This window comes from Cynocephalus volans, chromosome 4 (genome assembly GCF_027409185.1).
Source record: "Cynocephalus volans isolate mCynVol1 chromosome 4, mCynVol1.pri, whole genome shotgun sequence".
Lineage (NCBI taxonomy): Eukaryota > Metazoa > Chordata > Mammalia > Dermoptera > Cynocephalidae > Cynocephalus > Cynocephalus volans.
In genome coordinates, this window is record NC_084463.1 from 111685922 (window position 1) to 111710249 (window position 24328).

The 24328-nt window shown below is 49.6% G+C and overlaps 1 protein-coding gene across 1 annotated transcript in view; it reads right to left on the reverse strand.

Annotated features, from left to right (window-relative positions):
- GALNT18 (polypeptide N-acetylgalactosaminyltransferase 18) overlaps positions 1 to 24328 on the reverse strand; it is a 340361-nt gene that overhangs the window by 133573 nt on the left and 182460 nt on the right. The window contains exon 3 of the mRNA XM_063094045.1: positions 19600 to 19766. Coding sequence (XP_062950115.1) covers positions 19600 to 19766 — 167 coding nt within the window. The remainder of the gene's footprint in view (positions 1 to 19599; positions 19767 to 24328) is intronic.

The window sequence follows — 24328 nt, forward strand, 5'->3', positions numbered from 1 at the left end:
GTTCCAGGCAAACTAGGGCAGTGGATCACCCTTCTGTAGAAAATCTCCCTACCCACTTGGCCTGCTAGTGTTCACACGTTCTGGCATGGACAGGCTTGGGTTGGGGTCTCTCAAGCAGAGTCTGAGTTGGGGATTTGGGGTAAGTGGCTTACAAAGGGAGGCAGGTTAGGGCAGGGGAAGGAGCTGGCAAAGAGCTGGGCTCAGTGTGAGTCTACAGGAGTCCCACAGGAGCTCTGGAGCATGAATGGCATCTCAGAGTTAGATACCCATGTCAATCAGACACTGGTTCTGGGCCACACTGGGGGATGATGGTAATCTCCCAGGCATTTTGGGGGGAGGCAGCTCTGGAAACAGAGCAGTTTTAAGAAGGGTGCAATTTTGAGCTTTTGGCCACCAACACTCACAACACCTGGGGGACAGGTGGACTGTCCAGTAAAGGGGATCTGGGTGGGGCACTGAGAATGTTCATTATACCAACCAGGGCTCCAGCCTGACACATGGGGTGCCAAGGGAGTGCCCTCAGTACCTGTTGCCAGCCAAGCTGCAGCTTCCCCACCACTTCCCCAAAGTGTACCCACACCTCGCAGGTATGGTCTTACCTCAGTTTTCTGGTTCATATTCTTGGAACGGACATAAAACCCTTCTTGGTGAGGGCCAGACCTCTGCTAGAATTTGTGAAAGTTTTTCCCAGACAGAAACCTACTCTTGCTCCTCCAGGGCTGGCTGGGACCATGCTTCAAAACTGCTAAAGTTTTGGATCTCTGATCCCCACCCCAGCCTGAGTAAGTCTATGTAAGCCCAAGCCACAGATTCCCACAGGAGCTCTGTCCATCAGGTGGACCTGCTGGACAGGGACAGGAGGCTGAATGGAGCCCCAGGTCTCTAAGCCCTGTGGGCAGGAGATGCTCTAAGCTTGGTCTTGCTTGACCTGTAGTTATTCCAGCACGCCTTGCAAATGGCCTACGTAGATTCAGACACAGTCCACATCACAAGGCTTTTAGAAAGGCAATGTTTAAGAGTATTCCTTATGGCCCTTGTCACAGATGTGCCCTGCCCATACCTTTGGAGCCTCCTCTCTTCCAAGGGATCCTCTCCCCCCACCACATCTAATTGCCAGGACTTTTGCCCACAGGCTTCATACAAAGCCACAGAAAGCTACTCAGTCCCAGCACTTGGAGGGCTTAGGTGCTAGAAATAAACACCCCCTGAGAGTAGCCCTTGGCCAGCAACTAAAGTGAGCTGGCATATAAATGCCCCACCTCCCTTGTCTCTCAGGGGACGTAGTTCTGAGGCATGTGTTTTACACTTGTTTCCCAGAGTCGCCCCTTGGATTAAGCTGCTCCTGCCCACAGCAGTGCCTGACAGCTCTAACCAGCTGCTTCCCTTCCTTGTCTTATTTCCCCACCCTACTGGAACATCTTGAAGTTCCTAAATAAACTGCTTGCAGTTGAGTCCGTGTCTTGGGTCTGCTTCTGGGGGAACAACCCCTCCAAGGTAGAGCTGGAGGAGCCGGGGCCTGCCCCGACGTGTGACTTTAGCTTGCTGCTGTGCGTCCTGAGCCCGGCACTCGGGACCTCTGTGGGAAGCTCTTGCCACACTGGCCCCTCTGCTCTGAGTGGCCCTGGAGAGGAAGCAGCGGTCTGGCCAAACATCCTTCTGGAGTTGCAGATGCCCCGTTAAGATTCAGAGGCACTCTCCACTTTCTCTAGAGGCCATTTGATCCTGGGAGGTGATTTTAATCAGGGATTTGGTCATCCTATAGACAATTCCTCATTCACGCTCATTCTTCTCCGGCTCCCTCAGGCCCCTTAACGATATGAGCCTGCAATTTCAGGTTTATATAATTTGGTGCTTAATGCACCTTACGACTAGCCGAGAACAATAGGAGTCACTGGCTGAGGTGTCAGCTTCACATCAGAGCTGCTCCTTTCCAGGATCCTCCGTGCTGGGTCTGTGGCTCCACACGGGAGAGTGGGAGTCCAGAAAGGATGACCACTCCAGAGATCCAGGCCCCCGTTCCTTGCTGTGTTAAAAGCAGGGTATTCTGCCTTTCCTCAAGGGGAAAATCACAGAGCCAGCCACGCAGCTGGCCAGTGGTGGGCTGACCAGTCATGACCTCCCCCACGAGCCTGGCCCCTGCCCTGCTCAGCAGTGCCTGCCTATCCAAATATCTGCCTAAGATCCCTTTTCAAACGTCTCACAGGCATGTCGCATGCAGCACATCCAAAACTGAACTCTCCATCTTACACCCGAAACCTGTTGTCCCCCATTCTGTCCTGCCCATCTCAGCACACAGCAATGTCATCCACCCCTTCTCTCAAGCAAAAAGCCTGGGCTTCATTTTCGCTTCCTTCCTTTCCTCCACCCGCTGCATTCAATGCGTCAGCAAGTCCAAATAGACCCAGTTCATCTACTTTTCTCTCCCTGCAGCCACACAGTCTGAACCACCACCATGTCTCGCCTGAAGTATTGCAACAGCCTCCCGAATGATTGCCCCACTTCCACTCTTACTCATGTCCAAACTATTCACTATAGAGTAGCCAGAGAGTCTTCCAAGAATTCCAATCAGATCACACCTCTCTCTGTTTAAAGCTCACCAACACTGCTGATTGCACCGAGAGTACTATTCTACAAGGTTCTACGTGACAAGGCCCCTGCCTAACTCTTCAACTCCACCTCAGGCCATCTTCCCCTTTCTTTAGTACCCTCCAGCCACACTTGACTTCTTGTGGCTCTGGGAACATGTCAGAATATCTCCTGCATCAGGGTCTTTGCATGTGCTATTCCCCTTCCCTGGAACACTTTTCCAGGCTCTTCATGTGGCTGTTTCCTTTCAGCCTTCAACTCAGAGGGGCCTTCTCTAATCACCTCACCTGAAGCAGCTTCCCCACCCCTGCCACATTTGATTTATTTTGTCACTCTCCCACCAACATTTGGTTATTTTGTATCATTCTTTTAAGGCATTAATGTGGCCTGTGATAATTGGATTTGTTTCTTGCCTGTCTCCCACACCAGATTGTGAGCACTGTTAGAGCAGGGGCCATGTCAGTCTCCTATTCCCAGCATGTAGCACGGTGTCCTGGCACACTGTAGGTGATGTATTAGTTTTCTATTGCAGAAATGTAGCGACTTAAAACAACACAAATTTATTATCTCACAGTTTCTGTAGGTCATAAGTCCAGGTAAGTGTGGCTGGATTCTCTGCTGAGGATTTCACTGGGCTGAAATCAAGGTGTCGCCCGATGCTGTAGTTCTCATCTGGAGCTTGGAGTCCTCTTCTGGGATTACTGGGTGGTGGCACAATTCATTCCCTTGCAGTTGTAGGACTACTGTCCGTTTTCCTGCTGGCTGTCAGCTGGGGGCTTCTTTCAGCAACCAGAGGCTGCCTGCAGTCCCCTGTCCTGTGGCTCCGATGATCACAGCACAGATGTCTGCTTTCTTTCAGACCACCAGAATGCATCCCTGTGACTTACCCTTCTGTCACCAGCTGGAGAAAACTCTGCTTTTAAACGGCTCATATGATTTGGTAGTCCAGCCAATGGATGTGGAACCTTAATTGCATCAGCAAAGACCCTTCACAGCAGTACCCAGATTAGTATTTGAGTGAATAACTGGGAGAGGTGAGTATACACGGGCAGCCGGGAATCTTAGAATCCTGCTTACTCAGTGATCAATAAATGTTCACTGAATGAAAAAGTGGGTCTCCTAGTCACCTATTCATATAAGCAGTTCTCCAAGACCATGTGAGTTTGTCTTTAGGTACAAGGCAGGCAATTAAAAATAAATAAACAAACTCCCAAAAGCATAGTGGGAAATACAAGAAAGGAGAAGAGGGACACATTGAACTTGGCGTTGGGAAATGCAGGCTCAAGTCCCAGCTCTGCCACCGTCTTGCAGTGAGAACTTCAGTGACTTATTTAACTCCTCTGACTCTCAGTTTCTTCCTTTCTAAAATGGGCATAAAATACCTATGCCATGGAATGGAAAAGACTAAATCCAGCCAGCCAGCTCCCACCCACCCACCTATCCAACCGCCCACCCATGCATCCAGCCACCCACCTATCTAATAACTGCAAAGCAGGAGGATGGGATTGTTTTTCCTGCCATGTAGAATTCAGGAATTCAGCGAGCAGCAACACTCTGTGCCGCTGGACTCATATGTCATAGGAATATGGAGTACAAAGGTCTAGAGGGCAGCAATTGGGCACCTAAGACTGGCAACTCACTCCAGAAAGATTAAACAACAACCTTGAATGTTCTTTTCAGAGAAAATAAAATCACTTCAGCCAATATCTCAGCCTCATGCCTGAGCAGTCCCGGTCAAGAACACTTGACAAACAACTTTGTTTTCTTTGATTCTCTGCATCAGTTCTCATTTTTAAGCCAAATGAAATTTGACAATACCGACAAGCTTGCAGACACAGTCCACAGGAAGGGAGCCTGTGATTTAGAAAGAAGCCTCCTTCAATGCAGAGGACATGTTCCTTTCTTCAGTGTCTAAGCACCTTAGAGAATGCTGCCCCTGGGTGGCCTGGCATTAAGATCTGCCCTGCATTGCTGGAATTTTCTGTCTTACTAGTTAAGTGTCATTTGGTGGCAAGTTAATTCCTTCCCACTGTCTGGTGAAGAACCCTTTCTGCACCTCCTGATCTCATCAGCAGGATCCTTTGATCAATTCCCCTTTGAGACATATTGCCGAGGAAGCTTCGCCTTCACCATTAACCCTGCTGGAGATGCACTTGTTAATTTCCATTTGGCTCAGAGCCCATTTAAATGCTGGGCCCTGATCTAATTTCTAATTCCTTTCTGTCACCCCATCAAATTCACTGATTGAGGAAGGGCTTAAAGATTTGGGTTTGTAAAGTTCCGACTCACACTTCTTCCCCTAGATGAGAGAAACCCGGGGCCTGAGATTTATTCCTGGGTCTCATTTGGTTTTGACATACTGTGGTTATTTACTCCTGGATGGCAACTGCCACCACATTGACCGCAACTACCAGACACACTCCACGACCATCCCACATGGTGGCAGGTCACAGGCACTGCAGGGGAAGGGAGTTAGGTGAGCTAGGACAAGCCTGGTGAACCACGGCACGTCCAAATGATGGCCTCCCAACTCTGAGTCGGCCCACCTGTCAGCCTGAGCCCTGCTGCCTCCCCCAGCTCTGCTCCTGGGAACAGTCTTGGCTTGATTAGCCCACTTGGACCGGCAGGCTGCCCTAACAAACCCACACCATCCGACTCCTCTGTACCCTGGTCAGCTTCCCCAGGCTCGGGTCACTCCCCTCTCCCACTCCTGGCCTGGACCAGGGAACTGATGCAAGTTACTCTCAAGGTCTCAAGATTCAGGGAAGTCACCAGGAATGGCATCTGAGTCCATCACTTAGGCACACAATCCACACCACAACTGTAAGACCATGTGCAGACAGACAGTTCCCAAATTAAAATGATTTTTAATGATTTTTCGACTTTACGATGGTGGGAAAGTGATACACACTCAGTAGAAACCATACTTTGAGTACCCATATGACCATTCTGTTTTTCACTTTCAGTACAGAATTCATAAAATTACATGAGATATTCAATATTTTATTATAAAATAGGCTTTGTGTTAGATGATTTTGCCCAACTGTAGGCTAATGTAAGTGTTCTGAGCAGTTTAAGGTACACTAGGCTATGATATTCAGTAGGTTAAGTGTATTAAATGCATTTTTGCCTTATATTTTCAATTTGTAATGGGTTTATTGGGATGTAACCCCCTTGTAAGTCAAGGAGCATCAACAGTTTTCTGGAAGAGCCAAGATGTTCAGCCTGGAAGAGGCCTCCCTAGATCGGTGAAACTAAATCGTATGACCTATGCCTTGTGATATCCTCAAATTGTGCACACAATGAAAAGGAGCTTCAGAAAGGGGTGGCTAATTCAGCCTGTCTGGGGTGGCTGCTTTCTGAGATGTGGAAAACAAGCAATTATGAGAGAGAGAGGGAGAAAGGAGGAGAGAGGGCAAGAGGAAGATGTTTTCACCAGGATGCCTGAGATAAATAGCTTTTCAAGAGAGGTTTCTATTTCCCAAAGTGAGAGTTAATATGGCAGAAGCTGCAGACAGGCAGACCAGGGCCATATCTGACCTGCCTGTGTGGCTTTTTCAGCCACCAAACATAAGAGTGTGGATTTCCAACTTGAAAACATTGGCACTCCCGCAGGCCGGCAGTCGGCTGGAGCAGTGCTGGCTGCCCCTCCTGGCTGGCTCGAGCTCACCCTCTTGCTCACCACAGTCCCCACCACTCCTTGCTGCCTTGCATTGGCCCACCTCCCCCATTCACACTCTCCATCTAGGTTGGTAGGTGACAGAGTTTAGGACCCTTGAGCGTAGTGACAGGTTTAAGCACTCAGGCTCTGGAGCTGGACTCAACTTGGGTTCTCAGCTCCTCTGATCCTCAGTGTTCTCATTTGTAAAATGAGCACAATAATGATAATACCTACTTTGCATGGTTGTTCTTAGGGTTACATGAACTAACACATGAAACATGCTTAGCCAAAACAAATGATAGCTCGTTAGTATTCGCTTGGCTAATAATATAGCAGCCTGGCAGCAGGATGTTTGTATGTGTAGGGGAAATATTTATTCTGAAGATACAATCCTAAACAGCTCTGTGCTCAGCCATGTGTGATCCGAGGAAGGGGGATGCTGCCTTCCCTATGACTGTGCAGACTCTTCTATCTGGTCACTGTCTCAGTTTCCATTCAATCCCCAGATTTGGGCACAGGCACTGGGCGAGGCTTTGTAGGAACAAAGCACACTCTCCCTTCACCTGTGGCTCACAGCACTTAGCACTTTGCATGTGTGCTTTGGTTGTTTGTGTTTTATCATCTGTACTAGGCTGCAAGCTCTCTGGGGACAGAAACTGTTTCTCATCCTGCATCCCTGGGTCACTGTGCTGAGCTGATGGCTGACACTGGAGAACACACTCTGTGGACATTTGTTGAATGAATGAATGAGCCCAGCTAGCAAAGCACTGCATTGGGGCGCTCTCTAGGCTCTGCCAGGAACTAGGCATGTGACGTTGGGAAACTCACTTAACATCTCTGGATCTCAGTTTTCTCTCCAGTCAAATGAGGAGCTTGGACTAGATTTTAGGGCTGCCTGCCTTAAGTTGCCCAACACCCCTTAAGGAAAGCTCACCTAGGTGGGGGAGGGACCCACAAAGTAAACCAGGTTGCCCACCCCAGTCACAGGACAGGTGCTGAGTGGAAAAACACCTAAGCCAGGAGAGGGCACTAGAATTCACAGTATGAGGACCAGGGATGGAAAAAACAAAGGGAACCACACATCTCAGTACACTGGCCACACCCTCTTTGGTTGGCTAAAAGTTAAGCCCGTACTCCAGCAGCACAGAAGGGGTCAAGAGCCGGCCGTGGGGCTGTCCAGGAACACTAGCCTTCCATTAGTGTTTGCTCAGAAAAAGCCTTCCCATTCACTGATCTGATCTCCGTGGTCTCTTTCTGCTCAAGGGCCTCTCTCCCTAGAATTCTACCTACGCCTTGAGCTCCTGGGATATGATCTCCTTAAAGCAACTAGAAACTGGGCAGGCTGCATCTGTGCCAAATAAGGGCTGCAGAGACTGTCTATTCACCTGCCCTCGGCCCTGCGCTAAAGTGCGTTAGAGGCAGGAACCACATCCGGTTCATTGCTGCCTCCTCCACATGGAGCTTGCAACCTGGTACTAGATTTGTCCAATAAATGCATGTGAATGACTGCAGGGACAGAGGGGCATAAGTCCCTGTGGGCCTGAGCAGACAGGCGAGGCATTCCCTGAAAGAAAATGAAGTTGGTTCCTCCAATTCAGAGCCCCTCAGAGTAAAAAAAAAACTAAAACAAAAACAAACCAAAAAAAACCTGCCTCCCCCTCCCTCACCTCTCCGCAGTGAGAGCAGATTTCTGTTGAAGCGCAACACAGGCAAGTCCTCACCTGCTCGTGGACCCTCAGGCCCCAGTCACTGGTACCAGCTTCCCCCATCCCCAGCACTGTTCCCAGCATGGACCTCCCACCCTGACCATCAAACAAGAGGGTTGCTTAACTTTGGGGGGCTCTGAAAGCCAATTATGTAGGACAGACATGGGCCACAGCTGGGGTGGCCGCAGGATGCAACTCTGTTCACATGCTCCTCTTTTGGCCCAGCACTCAGGCCCTGGAGCTACTGGAGGCCAGCTGAGTCACTGCATGGTTCGGGGCAGGCTTTCAGCAAATCAGTTCTACCAGAAGACATTCCATACTCCAAAGACTTAATTTCAGTGGGAAGTATTTGATGTGTTGGGTTTTGAGCTGTTTGAAATATTTGGGAAGGCAGAGGGAGGACTTCAGTTTGCAAGGAGTGCCCCACGTTCAGATGTTCTTACTGTCAGCACCAGAGTTTGTCTTTGCAAGCTGCTGGGCAAGAGAGGCAGAAGGCCAGGAATGGACAAGGAGACCTTTCCTGCCGGCTGCACTGTGGGCTGGGCAGTGTTCCCTGGCCTCTTCCAGGGATAAACAGGGATAGCTTGACTCCCAGCTGCTGGCAGCAGAGCCCTCACCTGAGGGCAGGAGACACCCCTCCTGATTTACTCCCACACTCTGATTAACACTCCAGTCCAGGAATTTCCCCTTTGACAGATGGTCACACAGCTGACCAGAGGAAGAGAACCATTTTGTATTTGATCCCTGCCAGCATTGTTTATCAAATACTAGTCACCCTGGCTAGTCTGGAAAGCAAAATTTTCCAAAGCCCTTGCTGCAGATTGCTGACAGGGAGCTCAGGAGCTAAGCAGAAGGCAGGTCCTTGTCCTCCCAGGTGCTGTTCTTGGAAGTGAAGTACGTTGGGGAGTTCCTGATTCCCTAAGACAATTTCTTTTGCCAAGTAAAGGGGCCAAAAGTGGCAATGAGTTACCCATACTGCTGCCAGACTCAGGAAGGCTAGGCTGTGTTGCATGCTGGGACCTCAGCAGAATGGCTGGTGAGGACAGAGAAGAGGCTGGCCATGAAGAAATTGACTGAGCTTTGGGGACTGGTCCACAAAGAAGCAGTTTCGCCAGGGGCTTGCATACCTATGCATCACTAAGGATGCTCATTTCAGGGGGACGAGCTTATCAGTGGGAAATCTCAGCCACCAGGATGCAGGAAGCCAGGTAGAACAGACCACGGGAGGAGGTCCCAGTTTTGTGGCACAGGAAACATTCCAGCAGGGGACTGTGGATTGGTGGTGATCAGAGGCAGAAGGCCAAGTGTAGGACCTACTCAGAGAAGGCTGAGGAAAGCTGAGGTGTGGAGACCAACAGAGGCAGGGAATACCCCAGGCTGTAGCAGCTCTGATAAGTCTGGGCCATCAGCTGGGGAAGAACAGGCTGCTGCTTCTCTCTTCAGAGGTCAGGACCAGCCGGGCTCCTATCACATGGCACCTTGATGTGCATTACGGAGAGGCACCACTCTGAGACACCCAATTAGAAAAAGGCACTTTTGAGGCAGACTCACACCAGGATGCATGATTTAGCAAATGGAAAGCATGGGCTATATTTTATCCCCCCACATGCCCCCGGCCTGGGTGCCCTCGTGAAGGGCACAACCTGCAGGACCATGTGTGGCAGCCTGGACAGGCAGGTTCAGAAACTGACACAGTTCAATCTGTCAGAGACATATGTCTGATTCTTTTCTGCCCCTATAGCTACTGGCCAAACCAGGATTCAGTCCTGAGTCAGGGCTTGAGTAGGCAGAGGAGGCATTCGATACTCAAAGTAGCCAGAAGTTCAAGAGTCAGACCAGTCATCACAGAAGCAGCTTGGGCATATCTGTGGCCGAGCCCAAGGGTGACTCTTAAGCTTGGCAATAAACCATGCAGCAGGTAATAGCAACCCCAGGCAAGAATGAGCAAAGGACTAGCGAAAGCATCCAGTACTGTACTCTTGCAGAATACAGTACTATGCCACCTACACCTTGCAGTTACTGAGTACCTGCTGACAGTCTGTGGGTGGGTCAGTCTGGTGACACTGGTCAGAGGCACAGGGGTGAGCAGTGACAAGAAGCTTTCAGCTGAGTGGGCCAGGGAAGGCTGGGGCTGGCAGCCCATGTGCCTGGCTGTGTAAACACCTTTAAGCTGCCTGACTCTTGGTTGTAATTCGATTAGCTATATGGGATTCTTTAAGCTCAATAAAGCACAATATTGTTGGACCATTCTTTTCCTTTGTTTTTTAAAATTTTTGCAATTATTCCAGGTGCATGCAAAGCTGTTGGCTTTTTACAGCCTGGAATGAGTATCTCCTGTATAGGACATCATCTTTGAAACATTAAGCAATGATTAGGCAGGCTCTGGGCCAAGAGATGATGGGGGTTTTGTTGGAGGGTCAGGGGACCCAGCAGCTGGCAGCAAGCAATCTGGGGAGCTCTGACTCTATTTTGTTACTGCATTGTGATTTTCTTACCAACAAGTAAAAATATCAATGATTCACAGTTGCACAATTACTTGTCACTCATCAGGGTGCTGAAGGTGGCTCCAGGTAGTGCTGGGTGGTAGAAGAGGCCCACTCCATTGTTAGTGGGACTCACACACTACTGCTCACACAAGCACACACAAGCCCAGGTGCAAACATGCTTGCACCCACTGCTTATACATGCTCACCACTGAGTAACTACACATGCACAGGTCCACATCCACCCATGAGCACACTCACACACACACACATGTGTGCACATGAACACACCTGCATACACATGTACAGGCATACATCAACACACATGCTCAAATGTATGTAAGCATACATACATGTGCTCAGAGGCACACATGTATGCCTGTGCACACACATGCACACACACAGGCATGCCAACTTCTCCCTATTTCAAAGGGAGTAGGAAACTGCTTCCCTCTCACAAGGTGACCTAATGCATGGCTGCCAACTCTTCAATTTCCTCTCATCTCTGACAAAAGCCTAGAAGCACCTATGCAACACCTCTCTCCTTCTTACTGAACCCTGGGCCAAGCTCCAGATGAGGAGAGAGCCACACCCTCCTCTTAAATTCCTTCTGTCTCCTACTTCACCTGTCCTGCTGCCCAGCATCTCTCTCTCCAGAGGGGATGGAGGAAAGGAATAGGGCAAAATTTAAGTAAGTCTTTTGAAACAGAGAACAATGGCACACAGTTAGCCTGTTTAATGGTCCAAGAGGTAGGCTCTGAAACTAGACAGCCAGGGTTAAAATCCCATCTCTGAGTGACTTGGAACAAGTTCCTTAACTTCTCTGTGCCTGGTTCCTTGTTACACAAGGTGACATTGATAATGGTTGTTACCACAATCACTGGGCACTGATTATATGACATGTTAAATTAGCTCTGGCACATAGTAAGGGCTCAATAAGTGGGGGGTGCCTGAGCAGGACTCTCTCTACCTGGGGGCACTGGGAGTCACTCGACTAGTCTGAAGCCCAGGCCTGGAGAAGTGGGGGTCAAATTCCAGCCCTGGCCAGAGGCAGCCAGCTGGGTGGTGGTCTAGCCAGGTACCTGGAGACCAGCCTGTGGAACCCTCCCTGACCAAGACTACCTGTTGCCCCCGCACTGAAGTAGATCTAGGACCCCAGCCGCCACCTGTACCAAGAGAAGTGCCAGGTAGGCTAACCCACGTTGGGATTCTGGGACACGAGTCTGCCATTTTAGTGCATGTGGTGGTCATCCTGGCTCCAGCCAAGAAGCAGTGGGTGGGCTGGCTGTCAGGGGAGGACTAGAGAGGAAGGCGCCTGGGTCCACACACCTTCGAGGTTCCCGGCAATGTGGCGAATTGAAGAGACATGGGTCTCAGGGCCAGCAGACCTGGGTTTGAATTCCTGTCCTACCATTTCCTGGCTATGTGGCCTTCGGCCCTGGTCACTTTTTTTTTTAATCTCTCTGAGACTTAGCTTTCCCGTCTGTGAAATGGGGGTGGGACCACATCTGCTTTCCTGGGGCACTGTGACTGTTCTTTTGATCGAGTGACCACTATGAGCTAGGCACTAGGTTAGTTGTTGGGATACGGAGATGATCAGGACTGTGATCCTCTCACACAGGTGACCTGGCAAGTCTGTACTACATCGGTCACTGTAAACCAGTGACTAAACAACCAGGTAAAACAGTGTGAAAGCATTCAGGTGGACTCCCTCATCCAGCTGGGGCAGGGTGCACAGCTGTGGAAGACCTTCTGGAAGCAGCGGCAGCTCAACTGACCTTTGAAGCTAGGAGCCAAGCAAGGGGTGTGGCGTATGAGAGGACATTCATTCCAAGAAGAGGCCTAAACAGAGCAAATGCCCAGAAGCCACCATAACCCAAACCAGGGCTGCCTGGCTAGGCCACCATGCCCACACACATTGCAGACAAACAGAAAGAACTGGAGACTGGATGGAGCACGGAGACCACCTGGGGCAAAGGAAGGAGCCCTGGCTGGGGTCAGAAGACTTGCGGTCCTAGCCTGGCTCTGCTGAACACAGACGGTAGGACCCTGGCGTTTCTGCTCTACATGGGACACCAGTTTTCTCCTTAGAGCCAGTTGAGGTTCTATTGGCTGACCTTGGGTTCTGCAGGCTCCGGCCATGTGTCTGCTCTTCCCACACTGTGGTGGGGGAGGACAGCTCCCTTCTGCCTGTCTCCTGAGGCCTGCCTAGTTCTGTACCTTCTCCTGCAACAGATGTGAAAGGCTTTGCGCAAACGTGGCCAGCGTGAGGACTGGATCCACAAGCAAAGGACATCTATGGCCTGGGAGAGGGACAATTCAGTCCAACCTTCAAGGACATCAAGTGCTGGGAAGCGGCCACCCTCCATTTGAAAGCAGCAGCAGAAGTACAGGTTGGGTTTAGATTGGGCAAGTCACTGCCAACGAAGAACAGACCGAAATCTCCAGGGAATGAGGTTCTTAAAAGAACATTTGATATAACCATTGCTTTGATGTCCTTTTAGTCACAACATTCAGATTAATTTTGAAATTTCAAGTGGCATGAAAGAAGGATGTATGATTTTTATGTTTATCAAAAGAAGATATGAGTTCAAAAAGGAAATGGAAGAAGCTGAGTACAGCAAAGAAAGTGTGTTTTTTAAAAATTATCTTTTTTCAGAAGTGGAGGCAGCTGAATTGTGGGATGGTGTGTCTCTGGGACAGCTGGTGAGGGAACCTGAGAGAGCACCTGCTCTGCACCAGGTACTGGAATACCTGTGTCGCATGAGTGAGCTCACAAAGGGCACAGAGCACGTGGCCATTGAAACCTGCAGGAGCGTTGAAGGACTGAAGGAGTGAGAGAAATGAATGAACAGGTAGTCAAAGGCACGGTGGCTAGCAGCTGGGAGTCCTGGCGCTTCCCTCCCTCTGGAAGTCTGTGCAGGTTGAATTGCTCAATCCCAGCTAAAGACATTGGCCCATCAGGATTTACCGGAAAGCACAGTAATTAAAACCAGGATGCTCAGACCTGTGTTCCCATCATTTTCTCAAGATAACAAGGAGGGGAAACAAGGCCTCAGAGCTGCAGAGCAGGCAGGGCATGGTCAGGAAAGCCTGCAGAGATTGGTGACAGGGAAGGGAGAGGCTCGGGGTTGGTCTGACTCAGCACGGGAGCTGAGTTCAGGCCATGTTGGGGTGACAGCAAGGAAAACTTCCCTTCTGCCCTGCATCCCACCCACCATTCATGCCCTCTCCCTGGGATGCAGCAGGGGGTCCCAAGGGCCCCACCCCAGGAAGAAACACCCCACCCTACTGTGCCTGCTGCAGAGGCTCGCTCTGGGGGAGCTGAGGAGGAGGCTGCTGTCTCAGGCTGCTCAGCTGCAGTTCAAATGGGGGACAGCAATTAGAACAGCAATTCGCAGAGAATCAGAATGCCCTGGGAGGCTTCTTCTTCTTCTTCTTCTTTTTTTTTTTTTCATTTTTTGTGGCCCTTTACCAATTTCTCAGTAGCCACCCCCTCACCTGTAGTGGTCTTAGTTCTGTTCTCTCCTTTTAAAACTTCAACGAATTATTGTGATTGTTGTATCTTTGTTTGTTTGTTTATTTGTTAATTTTTTTAGCTTAAATTGCAGATTCCAGGCCTTGCCCCAGATCTACAGAATCAAAATTCATTCCTTCTGTCATTGAATGAATATGTATTGAACAAATGCAAGTACTGGGCACTAGGTGCTGGGGATACAACAGGAGACAAAACAAATGCCCCTGTCTACGTGAAACTTACATATTGGTGAAGGGAGCTACAGATGAAAGGAAGCAAGGGAAGGTGAGGAGAGGCAGGGATGAGGGCTGCCATTTAAACGGGGTGGTTCAGTGACAGCCCTAGGGAGAAGGTGGCATTTGAGCACAGGCCTAAAGAGGCAAAAAGGCAAGTTGGGCAGATATTGGGGGTGGGGAAGATCATTCCAGGTGGGAACAGCAAGTATGAATGTCCTGATGCGCCTGATATGAATCCTATTTTTAATCAAGCTCAAACACTGAAGTCGGAGACTGCGGCAGCAGAATGACAGCATCCTTCCAAGGCCCCAGCCCCTGAAAACGTGGAGCTGTTTAGATAGTTGCTGAAGAGGCAGAAAACAGGGACTTGGACTCCTACACGAGGACCCTTTGCAGAGCCTTCAGGCCCTGGCTGCTGAGAGAGAGCTAATGGTCTAGAGAGGCTCACATGAAGAAACTGTAATTGACAGCTCCTTTCTTGTGTTTTGGGAAACACAGGCCTGACCCCAAAGCACATGTGTGGCAGAGGAGGGCTTGGGAAAGGCAAGACGCCAGCCCACACCAAACCTATACTGAAGGCCCGGGAAGGAAGGCTTAGCAAGGAAGACATCTGGCAGCTCCATCTGCCTGCTTAGTTTAGAGTCTTAAATGCCAACGTCCCTTCCATCATGTGTTATCTCATTCAAGCCTCCAAACAATCCCTGAGGTAGGAATTATACATCTCAATTTTATAGATAAGGAAAATGGGGTTCACAGAGGTTAAGAACACACAGCTAGGAGGAAGCCAGAAAAAGCTGGAACTGGAAAGCTGGCCTAATGCCAAGTTCTGTACTCTTCGCACCAGAACATGCTGCCTTTAAGTGGTTCAGTTGTTGTCATTATTATTATGGCTGTTGTTGTTATTTTTATTGCTGTCATTTTAACGCACCTTCAGGGCACCCTCAGCACCTGCAGCTCCCACTGCCTCGTGCTTTCCTCAGTGACTCTGTGAGGCAGATGGGGCAAGGCAGGACCAAATGTCCCCACATGGCACATAAGAAACCAAAGCTCAGAGACCTGTGCCCAGGAAGTGGCAGAACTGAAACTGGAAACTGAGTCCTATTATGTGTCACCCCTATTTTATATTTATTTGCTGAACTCCCCAATGGCAGGGACTAGATCTGATCCATCATTCTCTTCATATCCTTGATGCAGGCTGTATACTACAGAAATGTTTGCTGAGCTGCGCTGAGTTGGCCTGACTTGAGAGAGCACCAAGTCCTAACCACTAGACCACTGGGGAGGAGATTTGCTTGAATAAATGAAAGTCCTGTGCTGAGGCAGACGGTGCCCAAAACGGAGCTGCACAACATCTGGCCGCAGCCGCCTCCCTCCAAGTCAGGCTGAGCTGGTCCGAAGTGATCTTCAGCCAGAGAGGGATCAGTCTTAAGTGTACCTTCCTCTCCTCTTGGGAGCTTGGTTCAGGCTGGTCTCGGGGAGTGCCATTACTGGTCACCTCCTGTCCCTGTCCCCTTCCACAAAGAGGCACTCTAGCCAGGACCCCACATCTCCCCCCTCCCCAGGCCCTGCCTGCCACAGGGTGCTGGATGGGCCCACTGCTGTGCCTGCCTCTGTGTGTCCTTTGCCACACCCTGCACTGCCTCCAGCTGCCTCTCTGGCCACCCATCTGCCCCTGTGGAGTGGGAGAAAGATGGGCTCTTTCTTCTCAGAAGCAACCTTATTTCTGTGCCCTGGATTCTATCTTGTCCTCCATCCTCAGAGGCCCTCCCCCCAACCTTGGCTTCCAGGGCCTCAGATTCCCCCTCCCCAGACCCACTAAGTCACCAGACATAGGGTGTGGCCCCCCCCACTTTTAAAAACTCTCTAAGCTCTAATATGCATTCAGGGTTTTGAGAACAATGTGCCTTTAAAAAAAGAGAAACAGAATTAAATAAAATACAACAGAATTGAATAGCATAGAACAGGATATAATAGAAAATAGCAGAGTGCTTCTTTGCACATTGTAAGGGCAAGTATCATTTCTTCAAAGTTTTGTTTTAATCATGTGTGTGTATGGGTGTGAGTAGGTGTGTTGTCCTAGGTCACGACGTAAATTTATTTCTTGCTGTAGATCATGGTAATTTATTTTGGAAAACATTGCTCTAGTTCCTGCCTTATCTTGTGATTCTCCTCCACAGTCAAAATCCCTGACAGAAAATCTACCCTCACTGCCTCTCTGTCTCCATCGGCTTCTACAGCCCCACCCCCAGCATGTCACTGGAGCTTCTGCTGAGGTTTCCATGATCTGCACCTTCCAAATCCACTGGCTTCTTCTCAGACTCCTTGTCCTCCCACCTTTCTGTGGGTCCACGCGGTAGACGACTCTCTTTTTCCTGAAATCCCCTCTGTCCATGGAGACCACGTTGTCTTCCAGATTCTCCTGACCATTCATTCCTGTCTCTCCCCAGCTAACCTCTTCCTCCTTATACCTCAATGTCTTAACGCTCAGTATTCTCTCAAGCTTCTACTTTTTCTTCTCCTTTGACAGCCTCACCTCCCAGTCAATGGCTTCAATTACTCTGTGCACAAGACTCCAAATCCATGCCCCCACATTTTCCTTTCTGGAGCTCTCCCTGTGCAGATCACTAGCTATGCGCTGGTCTCCTGGGGGTGGGCCAGGGAGGGGAAACACTGACGTGCTCATTCCATGGTCGTGCACTGTACAGTTGCAGGCAGGGGAAGCAAGCAAGGGAGGATTATCATCCCCATTCCTACAGAAGAAGAAACTGACTCTCTGAGAGCTTGAGGGACTTTTCTGTAGTCACTTGCCCACAGTGGATGGGGCTCTAAAATCTATGATGCCAGACTTCAGTCCAGAGTTCCTTCCCTTCACACTGTGCACCGCTAGCTCAACATGTGCAAAAGTAAAGTGACATCTTATTCATTCAACTACAGCTTCTCAACCAGAGCTTCGAATCATTAAGAATGCTTTTTAAAACAGCGATGCCCAGACTCCACCTCAAAGTGACTGAATTAGACCTGAATTGGAGCTTTTTGCTTGTTTGTTTTAACTCTACATTTTGAAGTAATTATAGATTCCCCGATGGGAACATCTTCCACAGCTATAGTGCCAAATCAGACCAGGACACTGATGTTGCTGCAGTCCACAGAGCTTGTCAGATCTCTCCAGTCACATAGGCACCTGTGTGGCTGTGGCTGTATAGCTCAATGCAGTTTTGTAACATGTACCTTCACGTAGCCACCACCACAATCAAGATACCTAACTTACCATCACCACAAGACTCCTAAGAGCTTCGATTTTGAAAGCTCCCAGGTGTTCCTCATATGCATCCCTGATGAAGGACTACTGCACCAAGCACCGCTCCTCCCATCTCCCTCCTCCAGGACAGGGCACGGCCATCCTCTGAGTCACTCTGGCTTGAAACTCCGAATCATCACAGACCTGCCCTCCTCTGGCCCACCTGCCCCTGGCCTCTGAGTCAAGAGGTCCTACCGATTCTTCCTTTGTCATGTTTCTCAGGCCCTCGATCCTTGCCCTATCCACCATGACTCTGCGTCCCTTGCTTCTTGTCTGCATTGCTGCAACAGCCTCCTCACCCGCTCCCCCTCCTCAGATGCCCTTTCCCCAGCTAGCACCACGAAGCAAAGCCAGATCCCTCCAGTGACCCACTCTGAGCCCATCATGCCTCCGACCGAAACTTTAGATGGTTACTGCCATTTACAAAATCAAGTCCAGACTCAAGTGCAAAATGAAATCCTCTATATCTGACTCACTTTCTTTATCTCTCAAACTCAGTATCAGCTTTCGCCCTTTCTCCGTATGGATTAGAGACAAATGGCATGATAATCTGCTCACCATGGTAAAGAAATGACAGGCTCCCAGATTTCTTCCTCCTAGCTCGTCATGTTCTTCTCTTTTGTTATGTCAGGAAGTGTAGCAAAACGGGGCCAGGGTGCCTCTCACTTGGGGGATGTCCTCATCCTTGGAAAGATGGCTCTTCCATCCCTTGCCCACTTACAGTGTAAGAGGTGAGCGGGGCAGCAGGCCTGGTGTAGCTGAGGGGTTGGTGCATGGGGTGAGCTAGTCTGGCTGTCTGGTGTCAGCCACTGGGGAATGGGAGTTTGCTTAGGCATCCATTGCTGGGGTCCGGAGCAAGGTGATGGTGGGTAGCCATTAGAGGTAGGAGCTGGGCCCCTTCCCGTCTCCCTCAGAAGACAGTCATCTTTAAAACTTTATTGTCTACTTGCTGCCATCCTTGATGCCTTTTCCTTCCCTTGTGGTCATGGAGCACTGAGAGCCAAGTGAGTCATGAGCTCTGCCCTTCAGAAAGACTAAAATCCCCATCACAGAGCTGACCCTGCACTTCTTACTACATGATGATAAAATGAAAATTCACTATTGAGATTGATTATATTTCAATGATCTGATATGTTTCAGCTTTAATTGGTAACAAATTGCCTGTCTGAACTTCTCATTACAGCAACTGATTCACTGGGAAATTAGCTACCTGACACCAGAGAAGCCGAAAAGATAACACAGCCCTGTGACTATGATATGATGACCCAGCCATCTGTTTTGAAAAAGCATGCATTATCAGAATCACGTCCATAAAAACGGTCCTATGCAGAGCACTGGTTTTTAAACTGTCCCAAAACATGGTCTTTAAGTTTGGAGCATATTATGGGGGTGGTATATGTGAAGGGAATCAGAGGTCATGAAATGTGTGCCAAGGCAAAGAGGTAGCTGGTAACGGCTAGAGAAGGAGATTTAATGATGTGAAGGCTTCACCGTGGTGTTTGCAGGCCGCCTGGGCCTTGCTAGGGATAGATGGATCAGGGAGCAGGGGATCCGGCAAAAAGGCTAGACATTCAACAGCTCTGTTGCCATCACTGGGTTACACATCCATACATTATCATCCCCATCAACACCACCACGACTCCACCACCAGCAGCACCGGCAACAGCTCCACCATCATCACCACCACCAAGATGGCACCAGTGAACATCTTCCAGGCAGAGGCTGAGGAACACCACTAAATGAAATGATGCTTCACAGAAAAGAGTCACTGTAATGTTCACTATGTACATGAAGGGGGTGGAGATCAGGACCTTTTAGCTCATCGTAGCACACTGGAATACTGGAGGAGAGGATGGCTGGCCAGCGAGGAAAAGCCCCAGGACCAGGCTGCTGTGGGATGCGGAGAGGGTGTGCATATGGTAGTGAACCTCTCAAAGCAGTGCGCACCATGAACCTGTTGTCTCTGAGGTGACATCCCAGAGAAGCAGCAGCCACAGACAGCTTTGAGAAAAGGAGGGCCCCAAGCTGACCCTTGTGCACAGATGCCAGCCAGGGAGTGGGCTCAGGGCCCCGGGGGCGGGGCGGGGCCCGGCCCAGGGGCTGGGGTCTCACCATTGCTGCTGTTGTCGTCCACCAGGATGATCTCCTTGAGCAGGTGTGGGGGTGTGCGCTCAATGGCCGAGTGGATGGAGCGCAGCAGCACCGACAGCGCTTCGTTGACAAAGATGAACACGATGCTCACCTCTGGCAGGCTGTCAGGGAAGGACAGGTTGCGGCACCTGAAAAGAAGAATGGCCAAGCTCTCAGATCTGCCAGCAACGCAGCTGGAGTCATCCAGGTGCTGGTCCACCCCAGGTCTTGCTGTAGCTTTGCTGGAGGGCTCAGGAGTCCAGATTCTTCCCAGGGTACACTCAAGATACGCCCTAAGTGTGCAGCAGAAAGGCCTACAACCACTGAAACGGATTTGCCCCACACCTGAGTGTGAATGTCAGTGACTATTCCAGCTGAACGGTTGTACCACGAGCACCTAGTGCAGCACATGGCATCAGCGGGTAGTCCCTGAGTGTTTATTTGAGGATGACTCAATGTATCTAAACCAATGGGATGCCAAACGCAAACAAAGGAAAGTCTTAGTATTTCCAAAAGGGCAACTAACATCTAGGTGAGGCCAGATTTAGGCAATCAGCCTCAGGAGAGAAAAATGTCTCCTCCTAGAAAGTTCAAATGCCAAAATCCACTCTTCTTCACTCCAGGAGGCATCCTGTCTGGGACCTCCCCTCCCCTCATTCATTCAAGGATGCAGCCTCCAGAACCAGGCTGAAGCTACAGTCAGAATCTCAACACAAATGAAGGATGGAAGGACCAAGCCCATTCTCGTTTCACAGCTGAGGACACTGAGGCTAAAGAGGAGTCCCCACCTACGGCAGCACCATGAGACAGCTGCTGAGATAGAATCCCAACTCTGTCCTTCTGCCACCTGCATCAGGGTTCCTCCCTGAAGGAGAAATGGCTGTGGAAGAGACTGCTTCGAACTGTCCCATTTCTCCCAGCTCCACGGAGACCCTGAAGCCTTCTAGAGGTCTCTCACCCACCATAGAGGTTCCTCACCCACCATAGAGGTCTCTCACCCACCATAGAGGTTCCTCACCCACCACAGAGGTCTCTCACCCACCATAGAGGTTCCTCACCTTTTATGAGGAAAACTCATAAAAGGCTGCATACCATTCCCCATATGAGAAGGAACACACAACCCTAAAATCAGACCCATAAGAGGCCAGATAATAAGTGCCATGGTTCCCAATGGCAACTCCTTCCCTGCAAGCACAGCCTTTGTGGGCAGGAAGCCACTGCTGGTGCCCTTCCCTGGCTGAAACTAAATGCTCTTCCAAAAGGTACTGAGCTCCCATGTTCAGTATAGCTGGGTGAAAGTTACGGCTCTGTCTAGGCCCTGGGCTTGGAGAGGAGGATGCCTACATCCACCACTGGCTACTGCAGGCTCCAGGGCTTCAGGACTGGTGACCATGTTCCATGGCTCTGAAGTGGGAGGTGCAGCCAGGCTAGAACATGCAGTAATGAGCATAACGGCACAGGGCTTCTGCTCGGCAGTAATTAAAGTGCTGTAGGATAGGATCGGGCCTGCTCTCCTTGATAAGGAAGGCTGCAGGACAACCAGCACTGAGCAATTTGGAGAAATCATCATGGGGCCCCACCCAGCTTAAGAGCATGAGATTAATGAACTAAAATCACCGTCTCTATGGTTTCCAGAAATTTACAGAAACTTTTCCCATTCTATTTCTAGCTCTCCTCTCACCAAAGGAGGTGGGGAAAAGAAAAGAATTGAGCCTTTTCCCAAATCGAATTCATACTTATAATTTTAATGGAACCATCAAGTTAACAGATTAGTGTAGAATTCACTTAGTCTTGTACATAATGGAATAAATATGTATTGAGCTTCCACCAGGCAGGTACTCTTTGTTGTAGGCACCAAGGGAATAGCAGGAAGTGGACAAAGTCCCTTTCCTCATGGAGCTTATGCTTTGACAGGGAAACAGATAAACATGGAAGAAAACAAGTGAAACAATTTTGTATAAGTGCTAAAATGAAAAGTAATGCAGGCTAAGAGGATAGCGTGATATCCTGGCAGCTGTTCTAGAAGGAATGGTCTTTCTGAGGAGCAGAGATTTGGTCAGAAACTTAAATGGCATGCAAAAATGAGTTGTGCAAAGGTCCTGAGGGGCTGAACAAACAGTGCTGTGGCTGGAAAGGAGGGAAACAGCTCATTTATCTGCAGTGAAAGGATGAAGGAGATGGGGAGATGAAGGGTGGAACTTTAACAAACAAGAAAGACTGGAATGAATTCTTAAGCTCATCAAATTGTGAATACAATTTTTATAACAGCAATTAAAGGGTTTGTGGTTAACAGTCAAATAATTCCTCTAGCTAGTAGTTATTTATGGCCATTAAGACCAGCAGCTGGGCTTTCCCTAGGCATGGAAACTGACAAAGATGAATATTATCACACAAACTACTTGTTGATTGCATTTTAAAAGTAATACCATACATGATCAAGCAAATAGCACATGGTCTTTATTCTTCTTTCACGTAAATATAATGGACAGCTCTCAATAAGGTGACTATGTCAGTACAAGTACACTGTCCTCGCCACTGAACTCCACCAGCAGTGAAGACTGTGTCCTGACAACTCTGCACTTCCCTGGGGGTTTCCTCTGCATTCTCAGAGGCTCACTGTCTGGATCGTCAGGCTGTCCCCAGATGTTTTCCAGAGATAGGGGTTAACCGCATTCCCCTACTCTCGTCCCTTCTTAATTCTGGACATAACTACCTAGTCCCCCTGTTCCAGGGAGACCAATTTTAATCTCTCCTAGTAACAGCCATGATGATTTGAGCTGCCATTCTCTGTAAACTGGTCTCCTGACAGTCTTTCTCCAAGAAGAACTGAAATGTTATATTTGCTTTACAAGTTAAATCCTACTGATCATTATTTTCACATGAAAGGCTTTTGAACATAAGGTTTTATGTGGAAACTCTCAAACATGCTGAACACCCAGTACATTGCATATTTGCGCTGTTTATGGTCTGTCTCCCTGTGCTGTAATGAAGCTCCCTGAGGGCAAGGGCTTTGTTTTGGTGCTGTGCCATCTCCCAGCCTTAGACCAGGGTCTGGCACATAGTAGATGCTCAGTGAATGTCTTTGGAATAAAACAAAGCTAACAGATTTGTTCATTTTATATAAGGCCTACATTTTACATGTGTGCCATTGATCTTAGAATGTTCCTTTTTCCTACAAACCTCCTCCCTCTGAAGGACAGTCAGGTCCTCTCCCCACCTGTTCTCCTGTCCTCCCCACTCCTGAATTTAGTCCCCAGTTTTCAGTTTCTTTATGCTGTCATTAAGTGATTCCTCCAGGTCAAACATCCTGACCTCCTTTAATCCTTCTTTTCTCTTCCTCTCTCCAGGAAGCTGCTCGGGGCCTCCCAGCAGCAGCCACCGGGCTGGTGGCCTCTCTCTCCACATCACGGGGCAGGCTTTCTCACCCTTCAGTTTTTCCACATCTAACCCAAAGTGGGTTGGGGTGAGCAGAGTGGTGAAGTGGGGGCAGGATAAGAAAGACGAGGTGGGATAGTTTTCAGAGGAAGAGTGCTGGAGGGGGAATGAAGGCCCCCAGGTGCTGGTCCCAGCTCTGCCCGTTCTTGCTGGGTGAGCACAGACAAGCCACTTTCCCTCTCTGCTCTATGTCTTCGTCATAAAATAAGTAGGAAGAAATAATCACTTTTCTCTCCAAAATTCAGGATCTATCTCACATGTGGTGAAAAAGAGACAACTCATTAAAAAAAGTTTGCAAACTTTCTCTGCCTCCCAACCAGCACCCCGTCACCATCAAATGCCACAAAAAACATCCCCTTACCACCATCATGACAAGAGAGAGTGACCAGCTCATCCTCATCCTGGTTTGCCTAGGACTTTCCCAGTTTCAGCCCTAAAGTCCCAAGCAAACCAGGACAGTCAGTCACTCTATGACTAGACCACAAGCTTCTTGAGGGCAGGGACTCGCCTTGCTCACAGCTGCATGCCCACTGCCCAGCATGTGCCTGGCAAACAGCAGGCACATAGTCGGCATTTGCTGAATAAGTTCCCTTTCGAATTACCCAACACACACGTGCATGTCACATCAACACACAGTCACGGTTCACATCTTCATCTCAACAGGGAAGTAGCACTTGCATTGCTCAGGGGAGGAGGCGAAAAGAGGGAGGAAGGGGCGCATGTCAGGCAGGATGTCCACACGTGTCCTGTTCACACCCCTCCTAATCACCCCAGGACACTGAACTCGGGACAGAGGCCTTCGTGCTGCAGCCCAAGTCCTTCAACAGGAACGCAGCTCTGAGAGCTGTCACGGAAGAGGATTGCACAGGACCCAAGCCTAGCACTGCTGCTCCAGAGTCCAGCCACCAGCTTCCACGGTTGGCCCAGCCCTGGCCCCTGGACCTTGCCTCTTGTGTTCCCACTGCTGAGATGTTCTCCCCTGCGTGTGCGATTGGGTCCCCACACATTCTGCTCCATTCCTACCGCAGCCAGGACTGCGCCCCCACTCCCTGCCACCCTGCTCCTTGCCCTGGTGTCTGCTTCTGCAGTCCCGCTTCTCTGCTCGCTTCTGCAGAGGACGAGGGCCAGAGGACGGCGAAGTCCAAGGAGCCACACAGGTGTAACGGGCCCTTCCGTGTTTAAGCTCCTTGGGAATGCCTAACTGTGTAAGCCGGATCCCTTACTCATTTTGAGAAGATGTGCACTCTCCTATAAAATTAAGCCATAAAAGTTCCCT